This window comes from Erpetoichthys calabaricus, chromosome 4 (genome assembly GCF_900747795.2).
Source record: "Erpetoichthys calabaricus chromosome 4, fErpCal1.3, whole genome shotgun sequence".
Lineage (NCBI taxonomy): Eukaryota > Metazoa > Chordata > Cladistia > Polypteriformes > Polypteridae > Erpetoichthys > Erpetoichthys calabaricus.
In genome coordinates this window covers 226,340,373-226,361,315 of record NC_041397.2, presented here as the reverse complement: position 1 = coordinate 226,361,315, position 20,943 = coordinate 226,340,373, and the positions used below count along the sequence as shown (strand labels likewise).

General features: G+C 36.0%; 1 protein-coding gene and 1 non-coding gene across 6 annotated transcripts in view; one reads left to right on the top strand and one right to left on the bottom strand.

Annotated features, from left to right (window-relative positions):
- The window catches only part of LOC114650634 (glutamate receptor 4), a 473,072-nt gene that overhangs the window by 416,897 nt on the left and 35,232 nt on the right, over positions 1-20,943 (top strand). For all 5 annotated transcript variants that reach the window (XR_007934826.1, XM_051926884.1, XM_028800403.2 and 2 more), the window contains exon 12: positions 18,476-18,674. Coding sequence is in view for 4 of the 5 variants with exons in the window: in XM_051926884.1 (XP_051782844.1) it covers positions 18,476-18,674 (199 nt within the window). In the remaining variant the exon portion in view is untranslated. The remainder of the gene's footprint in view (positions 1-18,475; positions 18,675-20,943) is intronic.
- On the bottom strand, positions 15,302-15,374 carry trnak-uuu (transfer RNA lysine (anticodon UUU)). The gene has a single exon. It is a non-coding gene; the product is annotated as a tRNA-Lys (tRNA).

Sequence of the window (20,943 nt, the reverse complement as noted above, 5' to 3'; positions counted from 1 at the left end):
GTGATCACCTTGAAGTACTGATATATTATAGACCATGATCTTCCAGTTTTGGTTTTATACTCTCATTTTGGATAATTGAACTGATTTTGAGCTTTTGTTTTTCTGGAAAATGCACTTGCATATACATTTGGCCATGCACAAAGTGCAAACACTTCTGCTACTTTGGGCAGATGATCATGTTCAGCACGACTTGTCAACTTCCGTTTGCAAAGAGATAGTAGATAGACAAATATTAAAAAATGGGAAAGTATTTGCAGTACACATTGTACAATGATGTAGACATAAAAATAATACCTGAAACAGAGTCTGATAAAACAGCAAAAAGATTAGCACCACAGTTATTTGCTCTATCATTAATCACTTATGTTTCATATAACACACAGCACAAGTAACACCTCTTTTTGTGCTCATGTATGTGGTGGAAAAAACAACTAGAATTACCGTATATACTCGAATATAAGCCGAGGGTGACGTTTTTCAGCACATTTTGGGTGCTGAAAATCTCGGCTTATATTCGAGTTCAGGTCCCGCTGCCCCCCGGTATACAAAAAAGCCAATTTCCCTTTCGGTTTGTGCGCGCCGATGATTTCCGCACGTGTTCAGTCTCTCCCTGTGCATTCCCTGTGCAGCGAGAGAGAGAGAGAGAGAGATACCATTATGTTTTTGTTGACCCTCTTCTCCACTTACAGAGCTAGTTTGTAACGGCCGACCCCTTTTACCCAGCCGGCAGCTACACCTCCAAGACCAGTGGCCTGGATAATTTACTGAGAAATGATCTAACTATCAAGCCGTACTTCTTACCAATTAAACTTTTCCCCCCCACAATCGACAGTGAAAAATATGAGCACACAAAAACAGGATGTAAAATTAAACAGATTATATGTATTAAGTGAAATGAAATAGAAAAATAGAAACATATAAATATAAATATCCCTCCACCCCAGCAATAACAAGACACCACCAAATATATATATATACAACAAAAACCCTCCCTTGTCCCTGTAACAAAGAAACACACAACACGAATAACAATGAATGATAAACTGAAAATGAATGAATTCCCAAGATAATTCTAGATAGCTCCATTTAAACCAACTCTTTAAAGCTGTTTTTTTAACAGTATGATTTAAAACTCCGGTTTGCCAGTAAACCAATCAGTTAGGTTTGTAATATTTGCTATTGTAAAATGTATAATTAGCAGGTTTGAATGTACTGTATTACTAAAGAGTAATATTTAATGGATGCGTCAAATGAATTCAAATTTTAAATGTCAAAAACTTGTGGTGTTTTAATTCTCCAAATCTGTCCCTTTTTTCTTTTTTTTCAACATTTCTCGCAATTTTAAAGCTTCCTGTGTAAAATCAAACTTGTCAGGTTTACATGACTCCTTTATTTCAGAACTCCTGTTAAACACCTTTTTTCCATGTTTTCAAGATGTCTTACATGAGTGTTCCAACTTTTTTTTATTTCTAATACCTGTGTACAAATCCAGAATTAGAAAATGACTTGTGCTGCTGTTGCTTGTACTCAATAAATTTATCACTGTGAGATAACATTACACTTTTCAGTGTACCTTTCAAAATATATGACAAGTGCTTTTACTTATGGGTTATACTAATAAACGGTAGTTTGCCTTCAAAAGCCAAACAAATTACAAAAATTCAGCATTTGCAGATTCGTATTTAGCAAGTACGCTGTTAACTGCGTGTTTTGACGATTACGCATCTGTGTTAAAACAGTATATGTCCTATTAATAGGGAGATGTGCCTTGTCCTTCAAAGCATTGAAACAAAATTGAAAATAAATTCATGTCATTGCCAGTGTGGACAAGTGAAATAGCCACTTTGCTTGAATCTTGCGTCAACACTGCCTGTCGTCCCACATCCCATAGTCACATATGAGTAACTGTGGATACGCATGTGAGTCGCACGCAATCGCAACACTGAACTTGTTTACACCGGTTAGAAAATGAACAGATGCTTGGACTGATGAATAACTGTAGACAATCAGAGAATGAATGCAAATCCTGCTTTTATTTTTCAGGGTTGTGGAGGAAACTATTTAAAAGTGATTAACCTCATTATCTAATTATCTCCTTATACAAATATGTGACAATACAAGTAAACGATTACAACTCATTTATTTCAGTGTCAAAGCATGTTTCTGAATTAATTCCATAACTGGATAAAAGCTCAATATTTCTACCCTGTGTGTGTGTTTTGTTTTTTTTGTTTTTTTAAAAGTATGATTTCTGCACTTGCGCACTGAAATTCTTTTCTGTGAACACAAACATTTCCAGGGATGACAGCTACTATTTTTTTATGTTTTTTATTGTGTGATGCAGTGCTATATCATCAACACTGTGAGCTATTTGTTTGCTTTCGGGAGTAATATGTATCCTGCAGTTACTCACGAGTGTAGTACCGAATTTCTCAGTTCTACTGATACTTTAAAAGGCTGTTACTGTTATATTGTAATGGACTTGTCATTATCAAGTTTCAGACAGAGCTCAGAAGCCATTAAGAAGCCTAACAGAATGTTAGGTTATATAGCACGGTGTGTAGAGTACAAGTCAAAGGAAGCTATGCTTACACTTTATAAAGAACTAGTGATGCTGCACCTAGAATACTGTGTGCAGTTCTAGTTTCGTGGATACAAAAAAGAAAAAGCAGTGCAAGATAATGTCCAGAGAAGAGTGAATATTGGAGATTTCGGGACTGCAGGGAATGAGTTTTGAGGAAAGATTAAAAGATGAACCTCTTCCATGTCAGCCAACAGAGTCTGAGAGCTGACATGAATGAAGTATTAAAAATTATCAAAGAAATTCATACAGTGGATCGTGACTGTTATTTTAAAATGAGTTCAACAAGAACATGGGTGCACAGGTAGAAACTTGTTAAGGGAAAACTTCAAACAAACATTAGGATGTTTTTCTTCACATTGAGAACCATAGACATGTGTAATAAGTTACCAAGTAGTGTGGTATACAGTAGGACTTTAGGGACCTTCAACATTAGACTTGATGTTATTCTGAAGTAACCGGGTGCTCAGGTTTCCTCCGGTTTCCCCGTGACCCTTTGTTCAGAATTAGGGGGTTAGAAATTGGATGGATGGATGGATGAAGTAATTAAGTGGATTGGTGAGCTTTGTTGATAGGAATGGCGTGTTTTCCTCAAAATTTTTCTAATGTTCTGAAGTCAAATTTAATACAAAGTCTTCTTTGCAACTCTGTTAGATTCAATTTATGCCTTAATGGAAAGCACAAGATGAGACACTGACCAGCTGTCCACGGTCAGTGAAACTGCATTTAGCATACAGCACTGCCATAGCACACACATCGAAAATCGTCACATTTTAATATCGGTATTTCAGACTAGTGCCACTGTTTCCTCACTTCCACAAGTTTGTTTCAGTCATTTCCCTTCTCTCTCCCCTCTCTTATGTGTGTCTTTCCTCATCAGTCATTTCAGTTTGATTGTTATCAGGTTTTAATAGGGATATTGGTGTTGTGGGGACTATTTATTATAATTTTGTACTGTAAAAACAAAGTATCTATGTGATGTGTCAATCCTGTTGATTGTAGGCTACATCTCATATTATGCTAAATAAAGGGCAGTATATCACTTACCACAGAATTTGCACTTTGACAAACTAGGCTAACTTTGCTACGCAGTCATATGGCAACCCATCACAAAAATATCCGCTACCACATTTGAAATATAAAATGTACTTTAAAAAAACACGGGACTAGAGTAATGCTACAGCAAATCAGAATCAGAAGATTCAAAATGGCAAATGTCAGAAAATGCAGTGTCTTTTTTGCAATTACCAAATGATTCACTTTAGCAGCAAGAGTAAGCCTCAGTGTTACTGCAGATCAAGATGTGAAAAAAAGCAAAAACATGACCAGAATGCTGTCTGAGCATTGCAGCAACAAAAATGATGATTTTCAGTTCTGTTTTTGTGTTCAAATATAATTCTGTGACACAGTAACATTGCTGTCAGTAGACACTGTGGGGTCAAAACTAACACTGATATTTTTGGCATAATATCACAGCTGTCAAGAGCCTGGGGAAAAGCTACAGACTTTTTGAGAAAGTGCAGATCTGTTTTCAGAGTTCAAAGCCTTATAGCTGTTCTGCAACTAGAACTGGATATCAGAAACATCAGACAGCATCTTAGGGTCAAAAAAATCATAAATCATTGAAGTGAAACCTGCTGTCATTGTGCTGGACACTTTTATGACTCAGTACTTTTGAAAAAAGGCAAAAAAGAAATCCCCCAAAGCGAACAATGTAACCATCATGTCAAAAAAGATTTACATGTGTCCTAAACATTTGCTGGCTTAGTCTGGAAGTATTAGTAGTATAGAGCAACTCATGGCCTAATTGTTAAACCTTAGTGTAGAAGAACAAACCATGGACCAGATTTATGCTGTAAAAACAGTAAATGTGTTATGCAGAAAACAAAAGTAAACAAACAGAAATTAAAGGTGCAAATTATTTATAAATGCTTTAAAGAGCTTTTGAAGTTGTGCCACCTTGTTAGGTTTAATGGTGTGCTATACAGTGGCATAATTAATTACATTTTAACTGGGCTTTTCTACTTGCTTATCTTGCTTTTAAAAATACTGGGTGGTGCCTTCCACAATAAAAAAAAAAATCTTACATTTTCCAAAATACAGCAGAAGCCATGTTTGTACCAGAGATAAACTAGTCAACATCAAACCTGAATAAGTCAGTCAGTCAGTCATTTTCCAACCTGCTATATCCTAACACAGGGTCACGGGGGTCTGCTGGAGCCTATCCCAGCCAGCACAAGGTGCAAGGCACCTGATTAAGTACTGTATATAAAAATAAACATCACTAAATAGCAATGGCACAAGAAAAACAGTTTGTTAGTTATAGAGCATTTATTATTTTACAATGAATCATCAGTTCATTCATTAATTTTGTGAAATCTAATAATAATTGTCTAATGTGGTGCTGTTCTATCTCTTCTGCCATATGTGTAAAGAAGTAGGTTTCTTCTATCAATCTTAGCATTCATATTTTATCTACATATTGTTAATTATAAAGTAGGCCTATGTTGTTATTATATAAAAGTACTGTTTAGGTGTTATAGTGGTGCAGCTCATTCACTGTCAATGTGGAGTTTATACATTCTCACCTTGTTTGCATGTTTTTCTAGGATTTTCTAGACTAATTTCCACATTCCAAAGACATATTTATTAGATTAATTGGAAACATTTGGAAATTGTTTTGGAGTGATTAAGTGGTAGAGCATGTGTGAGTATGCACCATAATGTATTGGCATGTTGTCTGTTTTTGGTTTCTACCTTGCACCTCATACTGATGTAAAAGGCTATTTGCTAATGTCACTTGCAGTTGTTTTTGTGAATGTGTTTTTCCATGTCTTTTTTTTCTTCATTTTTTGCATTTCTTTCATGAACACTGCCATTTTACAGCTTTCAGCATAACCATATGAAACAATAGTCATGTGACCAGTGTCATCATGCTGCCATGTTATAAAGACAGCTCAAATATCCCAGTGTCAGAACTTTAAAATTAAAAAAGGAAAGCTTTTGCAAGAGACTTATTGTACACCAAATAAGTAACTTAGGAAAGGATCTGCTTTTGACTTAGGAAATTTGGACTTTGACTTTGCTTTGTTTTTTTTGTTTTTTTTTGTACTTCAGCAGCCATTAATTCTACTGGTGTATCAGTTTTGGCTCTCATTTCTGATCATTCTCTTTGAAGATCTTTTGTATTCTAACATCAATACTGATCTCTTCCACTCCACTAACAATCTCACCAATTGTGAAAGCAATGGCTCCCCCATGTCTTTATTAAATGAACACTCCCTCCTGTATTCCGTTTCCCATGTTTGTATCCTAATAAACTGAATAGAAACATTGTGAGGAACAAATCTTTATAGGTGTTATGTAGTTGCTAAACTATTATGTTTCAAGTTCAGTCCCTTGATAAACATTAAATATTCCTCGATGCTTTGATCCATCCTCCAAATCCACTGACTCCATTTTAAAATTCTGAGGAGCTGCTGTCTGTACCAGTAGCATCAAGCACATGGAAGTAAATATCCTTGGTTCAGGTACTTATAGTTTCTGTATCAAACTGATAAAACTAACTCAGTTATGCAGTTCTTTATTGAAACTATTTTGATGTTGTGCTTAATTTTACCTTAGTGATTTTTACTGAAATGCTACTGTGTAGAAGGTATTTTTGCAACATTTCATTAATACAGTCAACAGTAGTTTATACTTTCTGGTCTGCATACCATTTGACTAAGGTAAGATTAGAAGATGCTGCTAGATTAATTGAATTCAAAGTTTAAATAGATTGAGGTCAGGGTACAAATACTTTGTGGTAATCAGGGGGTTGTGTTAACTGAACACTGAAAACTTACTATAATACATGGGAATATACAATATATTAGATATATTAGAAGCATGCACTTGTACAGTGCATTGCCGCACCTACCACATGACGAAACAGCTCAGGATCCCGGTTGGCAACCCCCGAGGCAGACACGCGTTCCAGTCTAACCCTCCAGAAATGACCCTCTATCTGCTGCAGACAGATGTTATGTGGGTGTCCCCCTGTTCCAGCCACTCAGATCCTCAATAGTGAGGATCCTGAGAGCTGGATCACCCTTGGGGAATCGCGCCACATGGCCGTAGTGTCATGACTGACGCTCCCGCACAACGCAGGTAATGTGCCTCATTCTGGACTTCATGAGCAACCGCTCATTTGACACAACATCAAACATGCGGTTACCAAGTATTCTCCGAAGGGACACAGTACCAAAGGATCCTAGTCTTTGTCTCAGGTCACTGGATAGCGTCCATGTCTCGCAACCATATAGCAGGACTGGAAGCACCAGGACTCTAAAGACTTGGACCTTCATCCTTTTGCATAGATATTGGTATTGCCACACACCCCTTTCAGGCGACCTCATGATCCCCCCATGCTCTCCCAATCTGTCTACTGACTTCATAGGAGGAGTCATCAAAGACATGAATGTCATTGCCAAGGAAGTAAACCTCTCGACAAGGTCGACACTCCCTCCGTAGATAGACATGCTGCTGATGGCTGGGCCCCAAAGATCATTAAAGGCCTCGATCTTGGTATTTATCCAGGACACTCGCAAGCCCAGACACTCAGACTCCACGCTCAGTCTCTCGAAAGCCCCAATCAGAGCCTTCATTGACTCTGCAAAGATCACAGCATCGTCGACAAAGTCAAGATCAGTGAATCTTTCTTCACCAACAAATGCCCCACAGCCACTGGACCTACATATTATATGTAGATACAATAAATTATACAGAGATTGTCCATCTGCAAACCAAACAATCCCAGCATCACATAGAAAAGACAGTTGTCCTGACATATGTACCTTTAGACACTGTCTGTCAAAGACAATTGCAGCTCCACTCTGAATGTTTACCTTTGAATGCTAACTTCCTTTAAAGTGCACACTAGTCTCCCATTGGCCCCTGCTGGGATTTGAGGTCCTCTCAGCTGAGCTTCCAATAAAGGCTTTGTTTTTTGAACAACAATATACAGCAATACTCTTAAGAGCCTAACAAGACAAATGATTTCACGTTTCCATTTTTATCAGACACAGGAAACATCTCCAAAATTTGTATGACCTGGGAAAAAGAAGCAGCTAGCTTGCATCATTTCTGACCTGAATACTGTTGGTGCCATGCTGTCAGCAATCTCTGTTACACTCTCTTATTGTCACTGTGATAATGCCCCAGACAGGCACGCACTAAGACCTACATAGGGTTTCCCATTTGTTCGTTTCCTAAGAAAGTCTCTGCCCTCTTTTTCGAACCTGTCCAACCTGCTATTGTGTACTCATCTTATTCTGTTTAGAATTCCAGACATTTGACTTCAAATCCTTATAGTAAAAGGATCCCTGTACTCTGGTACAGTATGTTTTGTAAAATCAGTAATGGACACTTAATAATTTAAACACTGTACCATTAAAATATGTTTTTAACATTTTTTTCAGTGACCCTTCCCAGACATACAATTTTAATTTTGAGGACTTATGGTATTTATGATGATTATTAGGGGGTCCCAGACTCCCTAGGAACCCCACCTTGTATTTCAGACTTTGAATAAGGTAACACACCGCACTTAGCAAACGTACGTAACAAACAAAGGGCAGCCTCCTGACATTTGAGTCAACCATGGATTTTACAATATTCCTTTGAATACTTGACCAGAATTAAAAAGCCTACTGACAAACAGCTGTAAATCCTAAATGGAACTTGCAACATGAGAACAATTCAAAGCACTAGAGCAAATCTGCAATACAATGGCTTGAAATAAATGAAATTGAAGAAATAAAATGGACAGGTTAAAGACAAATCTAAACCCTGTTTAACTTTTAATAGAGACCAGAAAAAGACTATACTTGGGAAAAGGCCTAAAAGCATCTCATAGTGGAAATTGCACTATAAGGGTGAATAAACAAACAAGGCCTTACAATCAAAGTGAGCAACCACTAAATGAAGTTCATTGGGACAAATGGGAGCAATGCTGATATTTGAAGACAGGGGTGCATTTACTTTGTACACCCCATGAAATTGGCTTACTATTCATTCATTACAGTTGACTAAATAAATGCAAAGTGCAATATTTAGTTGTTATTTGTAAGTTAAGCTGTTTTAATCTGTTTATAGTGCTGAAATGAGGAAAGGATTTCCATACAAGTATTTTAATATGATAAATAATATTACAATTCACAATATACATAACTACTTTCCCATATTATTGTTAATGTAAATAATCTAAAAGTCATCCATTTAGTCTGAATTTATGAGTAATAATTGTTTTGATATTGAGGTGATTTTCACTGCTGCCTTACACCTAAAATGATCTGTATTACGATCACACTTTAGTGTTTTATTTTTATTTTTTGCCATTTATACATTTTTTTCACTTAAATGTTAAAATTTATATCTAATTAAAGGTTTTGAATTTAGCCTTTATATCAACAAAGTGAAATTTTACTAAGAACCTGTAGATGTTTAATCTGTGGTACATACTGTATATAAATACAGAATTCATTATTTAACCCATTAATATTACATGCACAAAGCAGTTATGAAAATTTTGCTTATATATTTACATTTACTCTTGGAAAACATGTTACAGTGGTGTGAAAAACTATTTGCCCCCTTCCTGATTTCTTATTCTTTTGCATGTTTGTCACACAAAATGTTTCTGATCATCAAACACATTTAACCATTAGTCAAATATAACACAAGTAAACACAAAATGCAGTTTTTAAATGATGGTGTTTATTATTTAGGGAGAAAAAAAATCCAAACCTACATGGCCCTGTGTGAAAAAGTAATTGCCCCCTTGTTAAAAAATAACCTAACTGTGGTGTATCACACCTGAGTTCAATTTCCATAGCCACCCCCAGGCCTGATTACTGCCACACCTGTTTCAATCAAGAAATCACTTAAATAGGAGCTGCCTGACACAGAGAAGTAGACCAAAAGCACCTCAAAAGCTAGACATCATGCCAAGATCCAAAGAAATTCAGGAACAAATGAGAACAGAAGTAATTGAGATCTATCAGTCTGGTAAAGGTTATAAAGCCATTTCTAAAGCTTTGGGACTCCAGCGAACCACAGTGAGAGCCATTATCCACAAATGGCAAAAACATGGAACAGTGGTGAACCTTCCCAGGAGCGGCCGGCCGACCAAAATTACCCCAAGAGCGCAGAGACGACTCATCCGAGAGGTCACAAAAGACCCCAGGACAACGTCTAAAGAACTGCAGGCCTCACTTGCCTCAATTAAGGTCAGTGTTCACGACTCCACCATAAGAAAGAGACTGGGCAAAAACGGCCTGCATGGCAGATTTCCAAGACGCAAACCACTGTTAAGCAAAAAGAACATTAGGGCTCGTCTCAATTTTGCTAAGAAACATCTCAATGATTGCCAAAACTTTTGGGAAAATACCTTGTGGACTGATGAGACAAAAGTTGAACTTTTTGGAAGGCAAATGTCCCGTTACATCTGGCGTAAAAGGAACACAGCATTTCAGAAAAAGAACATCATACCAACAGTAAAATATGGTGGTGGTAGTGTGATGGTCTGGGGTTGTTTTGCTGCTTCAGGACCTGGAAGGCTTGCTGTGATAGATGGAACCATGAATTCTACTGTCTACCAAAAAATCCTGAAGGAGAATGTCCGGCCATCTGTTCGTCAACTCAAGCTGAAGCGATCTTGGGTGCTGCAACAGGACAATGACCCAAAACACACCAGCAAATCCACCTCTGAATGGCTGAAGAAAAACAAAATGAAGACTTTGTGATAACACCTGACCTGAATCCAATTGAGATGCTATGGCATGACCTTAAAAAGGCGGTTCATGCTAGAAAACCCTCAAATAATGCTGAATTACAACAATTTTGCAAAGATGAGTGGGCCAAAATTCCTCCAGAGCGCTGTAAAAGACTCATTGCAAGTTATCGCAAACGCTTGATTGCAGTTATTGCTGCTAAGGGTGGCCCAACCAGTTATTAGGTTCAGGGGGCAATTACTTTTTCACACAGGGCCATGTAGGTTTGGATTTTTTTTTCTCCCTAAATAATAAAAACCACCATTTACAAACTGCATTTTGTGTTTACTTGTGTTATATTTGACTAATGGTTAAATGTGTTTGATGATCAGAAACATTTTGTGTGACAAACATGCAAAAGAATAAGAAATCAGGAAGGGGGAAAATAGTTTTTCACACCACTGTATATAATACATATTCCAGTTAAGAGCAGCCATTACCATATTATACTACTTACCATATTATACTACATTTCATGCATAAATAAGTAATTAGCATATGGATGCTTTTGCTATATAAAATTGTAGGGTATTCGTTGGTGATCTATTACAATTTAGCAGATGCTTTTATCCAAAGCAGCTTAGAAAGTGTTCAACTTAATCTAGTAAACACAGCAGTCTGAGAATGGTTGTGAAACAAGTTTTACAGAACAAGATGTAAATGCCAAATGGGTTGGACTGGCATCCCAACCAGAAAAGGGTATGGTTCCTTACCCGGATGGAAGGCTCCAAGCAGGTACTTAGGCATCCCGACCAGGAGAGAGGAAGTAGCCAGACCCAGAAAAGATGGCCAGAAGGGATGGACAGACAGCGCATCAGATATAAAAGATGCCGCAGGGGATATGTTATTCCCTCAGGACACGTGATGGCAGCAGCCATTTGGGAACTAGCAGGGAATGCTGGGAGATGTAGTCTGGCAAAACAGCCCTGCATGGGTGCCACAAGGGGGCACTGTAGGGAGATGCACCCCCCCAATGTATGGCACTTCTGTGTGACCCGGAAATACTTCCATCAGGCAGCGGCCCTGGCACAGGAAGTACTCTCAGATCCTCAATAAAAGAGTCGGAGCTGTGAGGACGTAGAGCAACACTCGCCTGGAGGATGGTAGTGCGGTGGTAAGAAAAGAGGAGAGATACTGTGGAGAGAAAGATTACTTGTGCTTGGTTCTTGAAACTTTGTGGAGGTAGTGTGTTGAATAAACACATCTTTATTTGATCCCAGGACACTATGTGTGATCATTTTTGGGGGTATGGGGCTCCCTGACACCCTCTTTCTGTCACAAAGGTTACAAATTTGATTATCGCAAGGGCTCTAAATGAAATAGAACAAGGCAGGGCTAGCTTCTGTTTTTTAGCTACAAAGAAACTAGCATCAAAACCACGATCAATTAGAAATACATTTGCAGAGCAAGAGAATCTTCCAACAAATCTTAAACACAGTGAGAGAGTCAGTGGTTCAAATGGGGGTGGGCAGCCCTCTCCACCAGCTAGGAGCAACACATATAGGTGCTAATATATTGACTATTCTGTAGAATTTAAACTTGAAGCATGTTGCTAATGGGAACCACAGGAGCAACATGCAGATGTCTTGGCTATTTGACTACAAGAAGTGCCACTACATTTTGAATAATCTGCTTTGGCTTGGCAGTACATGCACATACTCCTGCTAGTAGATAAGTCACAACAAGACCGATGCCTGGTCCAGAGGTTTGCTACATAATCATTCAGATATGGCCTGATTTTGCAGGTGTTACATAGCATGAATATGCATGAGTGGAAGACATTTGCAGTGTGGTCAGTGAAAAATAGCTGGTCATTCACCGTCATCCTAAGGTTGTGTACTGACTTGGTAGGTGTAAGTGATAATTCACTGAGGTTTATGGAGAGTGGATGCTGAATATAAAAACCAGCTGGGATATTAAGGAGTTTAGTGTTTAACTGGTACAGCTAAGTGGTTATTAATCACTTACTGCTTTCTAACCAGAACTTAACAAATGTTTTGTTTGGTCTGTACAAGACTTACATCTAAGGCCAGTATTACACTACACAACTTTGATTCATGCCACACTTAACAATTGCATTTGCTGGATCCCATTGTTTTGAGAGTGTCATACCGCATGAGCAGGAATCACAGATAATAAATAACAGTTTATGACAGTTTCAAATTTCTTATTGCACGTCAAAAGTACTTCAAATTCCCCTCATTTTGTATGTGCTCACACTGCAGCTAAAACCTATTTATTTCCAATTTTTGGCTTATATCCATTTTTTTTGTTTGACATTTCAAATGAACTTTGAAAGAAATTCAAATTCAATATCAGTGCGTTCAGATGTCAATCCTAAATGTGTTCTGTGTGTGCAAAATGACTAAAAAACAAATTTGTCAAACAGATTCAACCTAATAGACCACTATGCTACTTAACAACTAGTGGCTACCAATGTATTTAACAGTGTTTTCAGTGTACAACATTTGTAAATCATAGCTGTTGCTTTAGCAAAATTATCATTTTCGGATTTGTACATAGAAACTTCTGCACACAAGAGAAGAACCAGAACATGTGGGAGTGACATATGGAGGATTTGATGCAAAATGATGGTTTGACAATTTCAGAATGTTGGGATGGGATATTCAATTACTTATGTTGTTATGTTCCCAAAAGACTATCTCAGAAAATATGTGCTTGGGGTACAGAATTAAAATTCCCATAGCATTTGGACTGTACTTTGTAAGCTGTATTCTTATAATGACAAGTGGTTTAGACATCAGGGAAAATAACACCAAATGTTAAAGGCTGCAGCTACTTTAGTGTCATACACACTAGCATACTCATTAGTAATGGCATGCCAAATCATGAAAAAAATGTTTAGAATTGTCTTATCATTGTTCAAACTGAGATTAAATGTTGCCTACACTTAGACTAAACATTGTGCCATTGTTACCATTTCAACTACCGAACAAATTGTAGCTTAAAAGAAAAATCATTCCACCTTAACGCAATATCGGCAAGAGATACAGTAAAACAACATTTTTAACTAATTAGGATGAAAAGCAGAACGCTTATATAGTATTGTGTCCAAGGTATTTATAGTAACATATTAGTATATAGTGATGAAATATCAAGAATGACTATACAACCTGCACATATGGACATTGATTGTACCTAGGTAGTAAAATCAGTCATATCTGTGTTGGTTTTTGTTTTTTGGATACTCTGGCTTTCCTCTAACCACTCATAAAACCATCAGGCTAGGTTCATTGAAAACTGCAGATTGAGGCCAATGTAATTTTGTACACAATTGAGTCCTGTAAGGAACTGGTGACATTTTCAATGGTTGTTTCCAGTGTTGCGCCCATTACTGATTATTTATTGGTCCCCACAAACCTAAACTGGATTATGCAGGTTTGACAATGGATTTATGTATGCGTAAATATGGATGAATTCACATTTTTAAGCAATATTGGTTTTATTAAGGAGATGATCGTGGTGCGATAGATAGCACTGAGACCTCACAACACTTAGCTCCTCATTATACCATAGTGTGCCAGCCACAAAGAGATTACATTTTCACATTGACTTCTTCTACTTATTTTTCAAAGGCTAAATTCATGATTTTAGACTAATTAGTAACTGTTGTAAATTACCATACAATACTTCATCACAGCTCAGGGTCCAATATGCCTGAATATATATAGTGACATGATAGTTGCCTTCCATCTAGAGCTGCTTCCTTCCTTGTAGCTACTGCTTCTTCGAAGGGCTTAAGCTCTTTGAAGCTACAGCAAAAAGCAAGTATACATTGTTGTTTGAGTAACTTGTAAGAAAGTGAAAAATAGCTTGTAATAATGTTTTGTTTCATTCATCAAGCAATATTATATACTGTATAGATAGATAGATAGATAGATAGATAGATAGATAGATAGATAGATAGATAGATAGATAGATAGATAGATAGAGACATACTTGAAAAGCCTTCTCCCAATCCAACAGCTGTGCATTTTTGAGTACTAAAGAAATATTTTAATAGCATACTGAGTGATCTTCATGATGATTTAACTATACCACAAACCTGAAAATTATTTTGTTGAGCTACTTGTTATAGCTCATTTTTCAAATTTATCTACCAACTGGAAATGTATTTATTAACTGAAGCTAAGAAAGCTTTTAGCAACTCATTGTTGTTTCACTCAGAAACTGCAACTCTGTTATGCTGTGATTACAATTTTTAAACTGATTCTATTTTACAATTAGCAGATGGTGTTAAATATTTTAAAGTCAGCAATAAAATTAAATCTTTATTTAAGTCTCTGACAGGTTTCGTGCCTCCTAGCTATGCCTGAAAAGCATAGTTAAAGGTTAACTTTGGTATTTTTCAAGTCAAAGTTTTTTTTTGTTTTACAATTATGGTATATATTTGTTTGCCAAGTAAAACTGCATTTTAAAGTGAAGCATATTTTACAATTTTTAAAAAATAACTAGCCCACTCTAGCTTTTTATAATGGAGCTTATCAATACTATGGTCCCATTATAAAGAAAAGCCTTAAAACTTACCAAATGGATCCATTTTTCAATCCAAAAATGTTGTGAAATATCGATTATCACCTTGAGATTACACACATACAGCAAAACAGCATAAGGTAAAAAGCCAAAAAGCAAACCATTGTTGTGATATCATTTTAAAAGGAGGCCAGCTGTGCACTTAACTTTGGCAACTACTCCATTCCTCCGCAGGAACATTCCAGCTCCCAGGAAACTGTCATAAGAACATACATAAGAACGTAAAAAAATTGACAATTGACAAGAGACCATTCAGTCCATCAAGCCTGTTTGTTTAGCTAATAGCTAAGATGTCCCAGTATCTCATTCAGATTCTTCTTAAAGGTTGTCAAGGTTTCTGCTTCATAGAACTACACGCCCGAACAGGGGCTTGAATCCTGGACCCTCACATTAAAAGTATGATGCTCTACCGACTGAGCTAACCAGGCTGTTGCTGCATACTGCAGAACAGACAGGAGGTACTTGGCCCAAGGGGCATGGATTCACCTCAGAAAGTCATTGCCAAGCGATGTTATTAGCATTATTGAATGTTAGTGACCAGTTACTGCTTCTATTCTGTAGACCTCTTATGATTGTTTATTAATTCTTATAATATAATTTCACAAAGTACTGTCTGCTGCCACTAGATTGATAATTTACAGTGTACTTCAGTGAGAGAGAATACTAAACAGGTGCATAGCATGCAATCAAGTGACAAGAATTAAGCAGACATTATAGACAGTGCTTGTAATGGAAGCAAATACAAACCACTTGAGGTCACAGTGTGAGGTGCCAGTATGCAATCATTTACTGCCAGTACTCAGCCCCTGAAATGGAAAAAAGCTAGTACCCAGTACTGGTCCGTAGAATCCCATTACAAGCACTGGTTATAGGCATCCATTCATCCATCTATTCCATTTATCCAGCGCTGGGTCACAGGGCAGCTGGATCCTAAGGCAGGAATAGCACCCGGACAAGGTTCTGATTCATAGCAGGGCAAGTATGCACACACATGCACTCACACAGTTTAAGGCCAACTTAGCAATGCCAGTTCACAGGGCTGGCGTTCCTGCCTCACGGCAATAGGGTCCACAGGAGTTATACTGTACATGTTCTCCCCGTGCATTTATGGAGTGATTGGTATCAGTGAACTTACTCACTCGAACATGTTATCCCAAGTTCTTTCATTACCATATTCTCTGAAAGAGCAACTCATCATGTACAGTATTTAAAATTTCCATAACCTGTGGTGCTTCAATCTGCTGTATCGCACATTCTGGATCTTTCATTTTCTGAGTATATTTCTTTCAGTGGACATGTGCACAACACAACAGACAAAACTGTGATATGCAAGTAGTTTGGTTTTTTCAAAAATGTAAGGCTTTCACTAAAAATTAGCCATGTCACCTGTCAAAGACAGGTAATAGAATAAACATAAGCATATTTGATATCTCTTGTTCTACGTCTACCTTAAGCAATTTTCCTCTATATTCTAACATGTCTGAACCTCTCTTGACCACCAATCCCTCTGTCAAACATGTTTCTGTTAAGCCACACTTCTCAGACTCTGTCATTTTGAGGTGCCTTGCACAACACCTGTCTGCTTTTATATTTCACGTCTTTGAAGGCTACTCCCAACCTCCTACACCATTACTCCTCCTCACGTGTCCCACACTTGCACTTGCTCTTTCAATCACATCACCAAAAGTCAAACTGACCAGACACACCAAATCCAAACTGACCAATTAGACTGGGCATGTACACAGACCTTTAGTATTTTAATATATAGTATATGTAATGCAGTAACACTTTGGATTTATTGTTTTTTGTGCAAAGTATAATGAAACTCTTTTGTCCTCTTTTCATTATGCTACCATGTGGAGATAAACGTGTTGTGTAGGCTGTGTAAAATAACAACACAGAATGTAAAGAGCAAAAAGTAGGCACCATTTAGGAAAAATGATTTGAGTGTGCATCTGTCTGTTGTTATAAGCCATAACAGCTGAAGAAACAGAATTGCCAAAGCAACAGTATGATTATAAGCAAGAAATAGCTTGGCATCGTGGGTTTGTTGGGGCTCCCATAACTCCACCCAAAATGTCAGCTCTAAGCAGACAAGCAAACAGGAAATGTATTCTTACCTCAAGAAAAATAGTTCTAAGAATCTATAATAAAATTATTATTTCTAGTTTCCTTTCATTATCACAGGGAGGCCTCATAAGCACAGAAGGCAATTTTTCTTAAATCAAAACATTTGTGGCTTCCTAATGGCCATATTTAGTAAGTTTTAAGGCTTTTTCATTCACCTGTAGATCCCGCACCATTCACCCCTATTGTTAGCTTTAGGAAAAATCATGGTATTTTTAAAAGTTATAAAAATGGTTCACTTTAGAACAGAATTTTGTGTGACAAGTTAATATGTACATTGATTGTGAATACATAACTTTGACTTGAAAAACACTAAATGTATCCTTTAATATGGTAAACCCAGTTCTTTGTTATCTAGTTGCATGTTTCCTTAAAATAAACCCACGTACCATTAAGCATGATTTTTAGCAGTATCAATCATTTCTCAGGCAATTGTGTTTTCTCTCTAAGCCACTTGTTAAAATACAATCATTTTTCTAAGTTTACATCTACACAATCGTGACAGTCTTCCATTTTCTGCCTACAGATTATGATGCAGTGAGCAGGGTATTGAGTGATTGTATGTGTTCCAGATCATAAGAAACACTTTCATTGATCACATTTTTAATAATCCCATACAAAAATGAAATATGCATCTATGTTTAAAAATATTTGCAATAATTGTTATTAGTATTTTTTTCTGAGTTTTTATTTATTTTCTTTATGTGTCTTTGAAATGTCTTTGACTGTGGGAATGATACTTTCAGCAGCTAATTATCCAAAACATTTTAAAATAATATTTTAACATGATTTAAAATTATTTTATTCATTTATATATTTATAATCAGGCATGTTTTTCACAATTTTATTAATATATGTAATCTAATAATATTTTACATCAAAATGTATTTATGAAGCTAAAATCTGCTTTGTTCTCTGTGTTATCAAAATATAAATAATATATCTTTAATATATTTAGTATTATTTGAAATAATGATAGTTATAATGATATTTCAAACATAATGAGGCCAAATATGTTTGATGTTAGGCTGAATGTCAATGGTACATATATTTTAACTGCTATAACTTAATATATTTCATTTCTTTATGGGATTTTTCAAAACTGTTGTAATTTTTTTCAAGTTTATTTCATGCAGTTCTTAGTACAGTAGGTCATAGACTTAACTTACTTAAGTTAATTTATAGTTCCTTTCCTCACAAATATAGACTCTTCTAGAAAATGCATTTTAATTATAAGAATACAGTTTGAATAAAAATATGTGATTGCGCACAAACATTCAGATGACAAATCATTCCATACTCAATTGTCTCTTATTTCACCATCTTTTATGTAACATTGAGTTTTTTTTCATTTTACATAAGCTTTTTGCATGTTTTTTTTCTTTCATCCTCTCACTTCCAGGTCTCTCTCAGGTCGCATAGTCGGAGGTGTTTGGTGGTTCTTCACATTGATTATCATTTCATCTTACACGGCTAACCTCGCTGCCTTCCTAACAGTGGAAAGGATGGTGTCACCTATAGAAAGTGCTGAAGATCTGGCCAAACAAACAGAGATTGCATATGGGACCCTGGACTCAGGATCAACAAAAGAATTTTTTAGAGTAAGTCCTTCTAATCCAGTGCTATGTATATTTGTCATGTAAGGGCAGTTTTCCTCCACAGCTTTGAAAAATTATTATGATTACATTTTCACCTGTAGTGCCGAAATTATTTACATCATTTATTTAGTATTGTAAAGACATTAATGATACATTTTATATTGTTGAATAGTTATTTATGATTTATATATATAAATATGCCATACCAAAATCAGGAAATTAGGTCAAATAAAAAGCCACAAATTCAACAGTATACACATGGATAAAATAAAATAAATATGCCTATTTCTCAGTAAGATTGAGCACAATACAGACTTTGATTAAAAATAATGAGAAGTAAGTGATATATCAGTCTTAGTCAAAAGAGAGGAAAAAATAGATGTAAAAAATATTAAATCAGCACACCAGGACAAGTGTTTTAGAAAATGGATGGATTAATGAATGGATCAGTGAGGTTTATGTGTCTGTAGAATTCTACTTTTTGTAAATTGTACAGTTTATATTTTATTCCCTTTCTTTTCAATTAGTGAAAAATAATTATTTCTTAAATGTTATCATTTTTGAAAGAATAAGAAATATCTATGTATTTAAAAACCAATAAGTTGAAACAATCATTCATTGTTTTTTGTTTTAATTACATTTAAATACCTCTTTATTTTTTTCTTTGAACATCAACAATTATCACAAGGGGCTATGTAAATCAACAAGATTGTAATACTATACAATCTATTTAATTATATAGGACTTTGTAATAGTAATTAGAAATGAAAACTATGAATTAATTGAAAATGTTGAAAGGCATGCATTAGCTTCCAAATGTTCTGACATTGTCTCATACTACCAATCAATACTGTACCTAAATTGTGATAAAATATTAAATGGCGGTGTAGTCAGTTTGAACACTGTAAAAGACATCCAGATTCAAAAGAATATATAAACTAAGGAATGGTAGCTCTACACACAAGGAGATCATATTGGACAATAGGACATAATGAAGTAAATGAAGGGATTTGGTTGGTTTGTAATATGATTACTGCACATTACATTATTGTCATGATAAATTGTCAATAGAAAGGGCACAAATAATTCCAGTGGAGATTTTTCCAATCGTGAAAAAAGAAATGCTAGTTAGCTACTGTGCCACTGCTTTATCCATTTATTAAATAATGAGTAAATTAAATTATAAATCGTGTAAATTGTATTTCTCATTCATATAAAAACTGTCTTTGATAAAATCATGGAATCCTCCAGATTATATTTACTGTTTTTCAAATTTTTATCAGTGTTGCACCATTTCACAAAAAAGGGAAATTAAAATATCATAGATTTGCAATAGCAGTCCTAGATTTTAATGTAAGAATATGATGCAACAACTTCTAAAGAGTTCAAAAATTCTGTAGGATGGTGATCCGTCACTTTGCCCCCAATGACAGCATTGCCTGATATTCAATTGAAATGAGTTTAGATTGGCATTAAGATATGTTGATTATTGCTCCTTTATGTACAGCAATCCAAATTAATGTTTAAGTTAGTTTCAGAAACTATGATTCAGTACTGAGCGGGGCAGTGGCAAATTCATTAGCTGTGCTCCTTCATATATACAGCATTCTATGGTCAAATCCTGCACCCAATTATTGTTTGTGTGGAGTTTTCACTATCTTCTCATATTGATGTAGGTTTTTCTTTAGATACTCTGTTTTGTTATCACAAACTCTCAAACGCTTGTGTGAGAAGCTGATTATGAGTAGAAATTGGACACTTTTGAGTGTATGTGTGTGCATGAGTGGAGCCTGTGATGGACCGTTGTCCCATATAAAGCAGATTCATATTTAGCACCCACTTCTGCCAGGGAAGGCCTTAACCCATTGTGACCCTGAATTGGGTTATGCTACTCTGACAATGTTATGTTAATATTAATAGGATATACAAATATTTTTCTATTTGGTATTATGTTGTTGGCTAACTATATAAAAACATTATAATAGAAAGACTGACACTACTAAGTGATATTAGTACATAAATTAAACCGAATAGCGTGTTGAATTAATACAGAATTAGTTTCAGCACTAAACCCTTAGGGAGAAGAATCATCCTTATACTGCAGTGCATTTTGAAAATAAATTGAAAACCAGGAACTTAACCAACAAAGAACAGTGCCTGACAGTTCAACATAATTTTCAAACTGCTGTAATAAAATATTGTAGTCAATCGTGTCAAACTCATATTCTCTTTAAGGTCTTTTGTACGCTTATGTGTCCCAGCTCTTTGACAG